Source organism: Leopardus geoffroyi, chromosome A1 (genome assembly GCF_018350155.1).
Source record: "Leopardus geoffroyi isolate Oge1 chromosome A1, O.geoffroyi_Oge1_pat1.0, whole genome shotgun sequence".
In the NCBI taxonomy this organism is placed as follows: Eukaryota; Metazoa; Chordata; class Mammalia; order Carnivora; family Felidae; genus Leopardus; species Leopardus geoffroyi.
Window position 1 is genome coordinate 112,567,382 of NC_059326.1, and position 10,007 is coordinate 112,577,388.

General features: G+C 53.7%; 1 protein-coding gene across 1 annotated transcript; it reads right to left on the bottom strand.

Annotated features, from left to right (window-relative positions):
• Positions 1-6,810: 6,810 nt before the first annotated feature.
• Positions 6,811-8,851, bottom strand: SMIM32 (small integral membrane protein 32). Its single transcript, XM_045483933.1, has one exon. It carries the CDS (start codon positions 7,867-7,869, stop codon positions 7,558-7,560), a length of 312 nt encoding a protein of 103 aa, XP_045339889.1. The 5' UTR covers positions 7,870-8,851; the 3' UTR covers positions 6,811-7,557.
• Between the last annotated feature and the right edge of the window lie 1,156 nt (positions 8,852-10,007).

Here is a 10,007-nt window from a genome sequence, read left to right on the forward strand (position 1 = left end):
TTGGATTTGATATGCCCGAGAGAATATTGTCCTCTCTTAACTGTCTTCTTTTGTTGAATGGCAGACTTTTTGCAAAATGTACAACATCAAGCCTAGCTATCCAGGTATTTTAATGAGATTGCTGAAGTGACCAAGCCAATTGGGATTCGAAACAGCCTGTCAGAAAGAAGAAAGATAAGACCTTGGGAGTTTGGGAGAAAGAACAAGTTTTTCATTCATTGCATTTGTCACCATCTAACATACTGCCGATTTCATCTCTTTACCCTGTTTAGAGACTGTCTCATCTCATGGAAATAGAAGCTGTCTGAGGCCAGGCCTGTGTCCCCACCATTAGGGCAGTTCTTGACAAATTCTAAGCCTCCAGTATTTGTGGAATGAATGAGAATACAGAGTAAGCTATGATTTCTCATAGTAGAATTCATCTTTTCAGTTATGTAATGTGATCTCAGTTGAATGGTTTATAGCTCAGCACTAAGTATTTTAATTGTAATTAAACATTTTTAAGTGTTTTATTTTTGAGGGCAGGGAGAGAGAACGCCCAAGTGGGGGAGGGGCAGTGAGAAGGGGACAGAGGATCTGAAATGGGCTCTGTGCTGACAGCAGAGAGCCTCATGGGGGCTCAGACTCAAAAACTGGGAGATCATGACCTGAGCTTAAGTCAAACTATTAACCGAGCCACCCAGGTGCCTCTAAATATCAGATCTCTTATTTGCAGGCCTCATTGGAGACTCAGAAATTTTAAGACCAATATCTCTTCTTTCTCCTTGAACTTTGAGATCTTTGTCCCAAAGTTATCAGGTTCCCAGAATCGTTGGTTAGAGAAACTACAAAACTAACACTGTTAATTGGAGCTTTACCCTGTCGGCACTTAATATTTCCCACAGAAAGTCGAAGGGCACAGTTTACTGGATGTGTTTGACCAGAGAAATAACCAAGAAGTGCTTTTATGTTTCGTGGCTTGTGAGGGTGGCAGTGTTACGAACCCTGTAGCTTGATTTTAGCACCCTCGTTTAGATCTCATAATAGCACCCCCAGTTGTTGTGCATGAGGGACAGGCCTTTAACTGCATTTGGGTCGGGTACCACAAGTAACACCTTTGAGAGACAGAACACAATAGTGTTTGAGAGATAGAACACAAATAGTGACCATATTTGTACTTCCGAATACAAGATTAATTTTGCTGAAGAGTGTATGTGGGATTGTAGGCGGTAAAAAAGCACAGAGGAGTTCAAAGGGCTGTCCCAGCATCCGTTAGTAAGATTAATGATAAACACTCCCCAATTGCATTTTCTTCACATAAAATTCTTTAAATTTTACAGAGTTGGCTTCAGCCAAAGTAGAGCAGTGAGGGGGAAGATGGTGAATACAAACCAGGTAGTTACGTATAAATGGTATACGTAAAGATCTGCAGACTGCAAAGATCTTCATACGAAAACAAAGGTATTTTCCTTTTATTGTCTGTTTAATAAACTGCCGGAAGTTAACCAATACCCATCCTCCCCATCCTCAATTATGGAGCACTGTGTCCAACTGCAAACCACACTTCCCAGCCTCCCTTTCAGCTAGCTGATGGTCACGTGACTAAGGATAGGTGCAGAAATAGGTGCCATTCAGTGCCGTGCTCCCAAGGGGAATGTTCTCCTTGGCCCTTTCCTGTTCCCAATGGCTAGGATGCAGATATGGTGGCAGGAGCTAGAGAAGCCACCTTGAGATGGACACTGAAGCCAAGGGGTGAGGATGACACAATTGTTCTCCTGGAAAGTTACGTGAAAAACTTAGGGGTGGGGATTGTCCTTTGTTAATGACAGTTCAGACGGTACATACTGCTTGCTCATTCACTTACTCTCACCAGATCCTCCCCGAGTGCTTACTACAAGTCGAGCTTTACGCCAGGCAGTGCGGTAGAGCTGTGGCAAGAGAGTCCGCTGTCGCATGGGAGGCAAAGCTATAACATAGTTGAGTGTTTTTGACCCCTATCTGGTTAGGGTTATCGGATCAGTTTGGAAGGTGGAGAAGAAGCAGAAACGAAGAATGAAGGAGACTTTACGAAAAAGACTGCTCCTTTTTTTTTTTAATGTCTCTATTTTTGTTCTGGTTTTGAGCATTTAACCAGGTGGCTTGCTCATTCATTTGAGTAACATTAGATGTCAGGTGTAGGGTAAACTGAATAAAACCAAAGTTCTTTCCTTCAAGGATCTTCATTCTGGCCGATGGAGACATAAAACAAGAACAATGAAATATATAGAGCAGTGGGAAGTTCTAAGGAGAAAATGGAGGAAAGGGAGCTTTGAAACATCTAGGGTTGGGCAAGGTAGCTCAGGTTTCAGATCAAGGATCCGGGGATGGTCTCATTGAGAAGGAAATCTTTGATAAAGTTCACAAAGAGGTGAGGAACTCAATGTGTGAAGCAGCGATTTAATTGATTCTTAGTCAAGACAATCCAGAAAGCATGAATGATCCTACAAAGTAGCTCTCCACTTCCCTGCAGGCAAAGGAGTGATTCAAGCAGAAATAGCTAAGGGTACAAACTTAAATTGCATGTTCTTTAGTCTCTGCGGGAGACCCAGTAATAACTGTGGTGTTCCATAGATGGAGACAGGAGATGTCAGTTGCTCACAATTTTGTGGATTACCACCTCCAGGAAACTGGCCACTTGAAGGGCCAATCAATAAGGAGAGTTCAACTCAATATTGTATCTAGTACAAGTTTAGTTTAAGGCTGAAAATGAAAGGCAAAGGGTTCAGGTGAAGAGCCCACAGGCAAATTTACCTGCTAGCTCTGTCTTTCCACTGTAATTCATTCAACAAAGACTCATGGTCCATTTTGTGTTTAACACTATGCTGGGCATTGGGAAGGCAGCAGTGAACACGGTGGATGTTGTCCCCGACCTCATACAACTTACTTGGTAGCAGGGAGAGAGGCATTAGGCTCCAAATTACACAGTTATTTAATAGCTATGATAAGGGAGCTGACTGATGAGGGAGCTGACTGGGGCCTATGAATGAAGGGAACTGATCTTCTCTGAGAACTCAGGCAAGTCCTTTTGAAGGAGAGATGTTTAAGTTACTCCTGGAGGATAAGAAGGCATTCTCCAGATGAGGGAGGGGAGACAAATAGCTCAGGCAGGGAGACCCTAGGGGTTAAAAGTACAAAAGAGTATGAGGAAATGAGGCTGCAGTGGTTGGGCAGGGGGGGTGGGGGGAAGGGCAGATGGTGCTGGGTCTTGTAGGCCAAGATTAGGGCTTTGTGGCAAATCCTGAAGGCAAAGAGAAGCCACTGGAGTATAAGCTGGGGCCCGAGGCAGACATTGGGCTCAGATGTTGCTCTGATCGGAGAGGGGAAAAAAATGAATGTTGGGCTTCAAATTTGGGTGGCGATGGTGGAGATGGAGGGGATAGATGGAGTGGGCTGGTTTGTGGAAGGTGGTAGACTGCATGTGGGAAGATGAAGAGTTTGGGGTCAAGAAGGACCACTGTGGCTTTCGCTTTGGGCAACCAGGTGCTGGTGCAATTTACTGAGATGGAGAAGACTGAAGGAAGATCTAATGTTTATAGAAAGATGGCGAGTTTCAGAGCTTGAGGTTCCCTGTGAGCTGTCCAAATGAAGATAATCGAATGGGCTCAGGGACAGGTCTGGAGCGAGTCATTTGAAAAGCACCTGAAGCCATCAGAGTGGAGGAGCTAGTTTAGTGAGAATGTGCAGAGAGAGAAAAGACCAGGGACAGCTGCCTTCCGGCTCTGGGCACACCTGCCGGAAAGGGGCAGGCTCCTTTACCAGTTGGCAATAGCATGTCCCATTTGAAGAACTTCAAGTCACCGAGGAAGAGCAGTTGCTGTTAGTGCTGCTGCGAACACTTCTGAAATGGTCATCCTGGTTAATGATCAGAACAGCTCGCCTTCAGAGCACTTCCTGCATGTCAAACACGAGCTCGGGATGTCTCACGCGATGTTGAAAATCCTGTGCAGCAGGTCCTGTTATTATCTCCATCTTACAGGTGAGGAAAGCGAGGCTCCCGGAAATCCAGAAGCACGATCCAGGCGTAGCATGGATGGCCACAGTCAGGTTACCTAGTGCCAGGGCTAAAGCTCTTAGTCACTGCCCTATGCTGCTTCTCCCTGGTCCCTGGCATCTGCAGGCACCTTCCCTAATTTCCACCCTACCTCCCCCTAAGCCCCCATCAGAAACCTGTGCTCAGCCCTCTTGTCTGCTCCCAGTGGCTGGTTATGGGCAGAGCGGCCCAAATGCCTATGCCATGGGTCCCGTTCATATTTCTAGCCTGCCAGGTCCAGCTCTCCAGAGGTGGCTCCAAGACTTCACGGGACTGATGGAAGAGCAAAGGGCAGAAGGATGTGTGCGTACAGACTTACCGCCCTGCTATCCATCTAAATGTCCAATTGCCGCATTGTAGTGCACTTACCCTGCGTATCAATAGAGGGCAGACATGAACTCAGCCACATCCCTGCTTTCCAGGGGAGAATGTGGGGCTAGGCCCATTACTGCTCAACCAGTCTATCTCTAGCCTAGAGAAGCGAATGAAATTATTCAGGGTCACAGTGCTGGCAAAAGCAGAGCCCCAGTCCAGTCCCTCTCACCAACCCTGCCTGGTTTCTAGATTCGATCTCTACGTAGGCCCAGTTACCTAAGAGTTTATTTCAAAAGTATCTTTGTAGGGGCGCCGGGGTGGCTCAGTCCATCAAGTGCCTGACTTTGACTCGGGTCGTGAACTCTGTGGGGCTCAATCTGTGGGTTTGAGCCCCGCGTGGGCCTCTGCTGACAGCTCAGAGCCTGGAGCCTGTCTCAGGTTCTGAGTCTCCCTGTCTCTCTGCCCCTCCCCTAATTGTGCTCGCTCTCTCTCTCTCTCTCTCTCTCAAAAATAAATAAACGTTAAAAAAAAAAATGCCTGTGTAGTTGAAGTGGCCAGGCCATTGATTTAGGTGGCGAACCCAGTGCAAGGCAGCAGACAGAGATACTTCGCCAGCTGTCTCCGTCTTCATTAGCACTTCTCAGCTTTAACCTCTGGAGGCCTTGGGCCTGTATTGTATCAAGGGATCCCAAGCGCCTCGTGGGATCTCTCTGGCTGTAGCCGATGCTGGCCCAGGAAGCTGAGGCAGCCTCTAAGCCAGTCATCCACTCCTATTTTCCCTTGCAGGGACCAGCCTTTGCACTGGTGTGGTCACAGTAGACAGTGAGCCCTAGTGAGAGCACATCCTGTTTTGGGTTCAGCTTCATTTTTCGGCACTGCCGCCTCAAGCCTGAGGCTCAGAGGACGAGCTAACGTCTGGATGCTAGCTGGCGTGTTCACGTTTGTTAGCACATTTCATTTTCAACCCTGCAGAGCTAGGTGAAAGAGCACCCATTTCACACATGAGGAAACAGGCCGAAATAGATTAAATGATGTGCGTGGAGTCCCACGGCCAGCGAACAGAGGAGCTGGGATTTCAAGACGCTCAGACTCCAGAGCTTGTGCCCTGACTACTTTGCATACTGCCTTTCGATGTACCCATTGGGAGATGTGGAGAAGGAGTACTCTGTCTCTTTACAGTCTCCTCCCCCTCCCAGTCCCCCACATCACAGCTAAAAAAGGGGTTCCTCTTATCAGCTGGGCACCACTTCAGAATGCCAGTCAGGGGCCCTCATATTTCCTTACATTTATTCCATTTAATCTTCTCTGCAACCAAGGGTCATGCAGATTAGCTGGGTTACCATTACTGTAGGCTGGAGAGGTTTGGCTACATTTCCAAAGACCTCACTAAAATGTTCTGTGAGGTTTTCACAGAATTAGCACCATCAGGGGGTGGTTGGGGTTAGCATTCCAAGACGTGGTTAATCCAGGTGAGACCCTGTCTACAGCTCGTGTGTCCTGCTTCCTGGATAGGGGCCAGGAGGGAATCTTGGGCGCTCACTGGCCTAGGACTCTGGCCCTCGCAAATCTCCCCTACCCCCTCATCCCCCCCAGCTTGTGTCCTTAGACATCAGCCACAAACGGTGTGCAGAATTGTGTGCCTGTCTGCATTTTGCCTGATGCAACATCCTAGCGTTCTTCAGGTTCTCAAAACCCGAGTGACCCCCCCGCCCAATGGTTTAGCCCTACTGAATCAGATAACCTACCAAATCTATTTTTAGTGAAACATTGTCTAAGCTCTAGTGCCCCTACTGAGCCAGGTAACTCCTGAAACTATTTTAAACCCCCATAAAGTAGACTCCCTAGAATTAGGTTAACTTTGAAAATGGCCAAGGTTATCACAAATCTTTCTGTTCCCTCTCAGGGTCTTTCTAATCAGCTCCTCACAGCTGGCTCTATTCATCCACTGCTCCTCGCACTGCCCCCCCCCCCCCCCAACCCCATGTTCTCCAGCGCAGGCCCCTGCCTACTGTGGGAAGAAGCCGTGAGCAGCTGATTCCATTGCTGGACCCTCAGGCCCTTCCATCACCACATGGTGCTGGTCTACAACTGGCTCTTAGAAGGGTTCAGGTCCAAAAGCCTCTGAGAGCAAAAGAGAGGGCCAGGTGGAAGCAACTGCCCTGTGGAGAAGGTCTCCATGGAGCCTTTACAGGGAATTTTTTCTGCAGATAAGGCAGCAATTCCTTTTTTTTTTTTTTTTTTTTTGAGAGGGGCTCTGAGAAAACACTTCGCAGAACAACTACCTGATTGACGCTGAGTAAAAGCTAGAGAGGAGAAAGTATCATTTAAACTGATCTGGCTCACCGCGAAGTAGGAGGCAGATTGAGCTTGAGTGTTGCCCGCTAGCTCTGCCCTTACCCCCTTTCCAAAGTGGTGCGACCAATGACCAGAGCGTACTCAGCACTGGGTCCAATTCGGTGAGGTTTTATTGTACAAATGTGGTCCCTAGAGATGCGGGACGCGGATCTCTGACCACAGGGTGCTGCAGGTGCGACCCTGTGCCTCTAGACTAGCTTCCCCTCCCGTGCCCACAAAGAAAACAAGCCTTGGCCCTGAGCGAGACCTACTTAAAGTCAGCATCCCCTCACTTCCCCGAGGGGACGCAGCCCCCAAAGGCCATCATTTGCAAGTCCGGCTCGGTTCACTCTCGGATTCTCGGGGGACTGGGGTCCTCGGTGGCGAGGGGTGGAAGAGGCGGTAGCAGCCGCGGGAAGACAGCCACCCGGCCAGGGAGTCTGGATTAGGCAGCCCCCCTGGCTAGTTACGCTCTTGCCGAGCCATGCCTGCCCCTCCGTTGTGCAAAGTAAGGGAGTCAGCAGGCGGTGGGGAAGGCTCCTGCGTCTGGGCTGGCGCGCCGTCTTCCAGGAAGGCACCCCGGCTAGACCCGCTGTCCGGGGAGGGGGAAGAGACTCCTCCAGGGGATCAGAACCTTGGAAGCCCGCGGCTGCTGGGATCGGGACCCTACGCAGCCCGCGAAGCCTCCGACTCCCTTTACGCCCGCCTTGCCGCTCGAGGTCGTAAAGGGTCTTTGGATCAGGGCGCGGCGTGCCCAGGGGCCAGCGACCCCCGGCGTCGGGCTCGCCCTGCCCCGCTCCTACCAGCGGCCGGGGGTGAGACTGGGACACTGCGCCGGCCGGCTCTGGCTCACCCCGCAGCTACACCGGCCGCGACTTCCAGGGCGCGCGGGCGTCGCGCAGCGAACGGTCGTGGGGCAGCGCGGCGAAGGCCGAGTGGCGCAGCTGGCAGCCTATGAAGAGGACGACGAGCGCCACAGACAGCAGCAGCAAGAAGAAGAGCAGCAGGTAGGTGGGCAGGTCGGGCTTTGTGGCCGCGCCGTCCCGCATGCCGCGCGCCGTGGCCAGCTCCAGCGGCAAAGCGCCCTCTGCCTTGACCGTGGCCGCCAGGGCCAGCGCGCCGCCTCCAGCCGCCTCCGGGCCGGCCGTGGCGTTGAACACGTCGCCGTACATGACCCGCGAGGCCGCCGACCCCGGCCGGGCCGCCTCACTTGGTGTCGCGCGGACCAGCGCCTCCGGGCGCCTCCATAGCGCGCCCCTCCCGCCCTGCTGCGCGCACCTGACCGGGAGCCGGTGCCTTCGGGTCAGCCGGGGCCGCGCCGCTCCCTCGCCTCCGCGCTCAGCTGCCGTCCCTGCGGGTCGCAGCCGGGCGGCCCCAAGTGCGCGACCCTCAGGCTTTCCCTGTGTCCTGACGTCGCCACCCGCGGTGCCCAGTCACCCGGCTTGAGGTTTTGCAGCCGCGCTCTCGGCTCCGGCCCCCAGCTCTGCTGAGCTCCGGGCTCTGGGCTCCCCCAGGCTGCAGCGGCGGCGGGAGGCGCCCGGGGAGTGCGGCCACAGCTCGGGTGCCTGCTTGGAGCCGGGACGCCAGGTGCACCGAGGGCGGGTGGCGGGGAGTCCTCCGGCGCCGCCGCGGCTGCTGAGTCTCGGAGCAGGCGGTCCTGCAGCCGCGAGTCCCTGTTCAGATGCCCGGTGTGCGGCGAGTCTGTCCCCACTCGCTTTGGCTGCTTCGCTCCTGTCTTCAGCAGGAGACTGCGCTCCGAGGCGGCTCTGAGCGCGCTCAGGTCCCGGGCGGGGGACGGGAGGGGGGGGGGGCGGGACTGACAGCGGCTGCCCCCGGGGAGCGGCTGCCAACCAATGAGGGCGAGAGGGGACACGCTGCGACTGCCCCGGCCCGGCCTCACATCACTTACGGCCAGAGGGACACACAGAGAGAGGGAGGGAGGAAAAACAGGGTCACAGAAAGACTGACGGGCAAAGAAACGGTTACAGACCTGTGAACAGAGACACGCGCAAAACAGACTTGTGGACAGCAGACCGACTCAGAGGCAGGGCGCGGCTGGACGTGGACACCTGCTTTCGTTCTCCTCGATATCCTCCCTCCCGGTGAGGCCGGGTGGGCGCGGAGCCCCACTGGCTGCTGGGTAGCGCAGGCAGGGCACACTGCCTCTGGGGGAGGCCCCGGGCGGTGGCAGAGGCACTCCGAGACTAGTTGGGACTGATTGCATGGGCCCAGGCGCCTCTCTAGCTGTGCCCTGGGCGCACATGTGCCCCCCCCCCCTCCGGAACTGTGAGCCAGCTCTGCTCTGGCACAGGGGGGCAGAGGAGGCTGTGATAGTGGCGATGGCCCACCTGCCCTTGCCATTCCAGGCAAAGGCTTGGTGGCCAGAACAGAAGTGAGCAGTCAGGGGGACTGAGGGGTTCTCCTGGTCCAAATTCCTCTCTTCCTTTGAGAAACTGTTCAAGCCCCCGCCCCCCACCCCCACCCCAGACTAGAATGGGAGGTGTTGCCCTGGCTACGGTAGCCCCTGCACTTCTCTAGAAGCACTGGTCAGCCTGGACTGTCATCGTCCGACAGGACCAGAATTACCGGGAGGCGGGTGAGAGGGCTGGGGCATGAAGCTGTGAAGTTCTGCACCCTAGAGACCTCACCCCTCGCCGTAGTCTCAGCTCTGTTGCCTGGTCACTCTCCCGAGGTTCCCACAGGCTCAGCCAAGTTCATAGCTATGTCTCTCATCCCATCAAGGGGTGCAGTGCATGGGGGAGTTTGGTGAGCACTGGCTGAGTGAACAGGGGGAAAGATGAGTGCGTTAGTCCCCCTCGCCCTCACCGCCCCTCCCACCTGGCCGCAGCCACAATACGAGAAACCAGGGTGTGCCAGGCCAATCTTGGCCAGAGCTCATTCCCATAAATCCCGTCTCAGCCCCGGAGAAACACCTCCGCAACCTCTTTGTCTGACATCGAAACTGTGGTCCCAAGTCCCGACTCTACACGGTGTTTAACTGCTTGCTGAGCGAGGCCTCCGGCTCCGAGTGCTTCCCTCTTAGTCGCCTGGGGGCCCCCCAGGGCCAGGAGGTGGATGTGTGTGGGATGGAGGGGACAGCAGGACCTGGAAGGATGCAGCACCGCCTCATCTGCCCAGTGTTCTGAGGAGCTGCCCAGTGTCCTCCTAGGGTGTAGACGCTGAGCCCTGATGCCCGACTGATGCTTCTTGGGTCAAACCCTCATTCTCCAGATGGGAAAGTTGGTTCTGAGGGGAGCGGGGTTTACCCACGTCAGCACAGGACGGCCACCACAAGAAAGTGAGGCAGTAG

Bases quoted from the DNA above. Each gene is read 5' to 3' on its own strand.
- SMIM32 (XM_045483933.1), bottom strand. From the start codon at position 7,869: ATGTACGGCGACGTGTTCAACGCCACGGCCGGCCCGGAGGCGGCTGGA.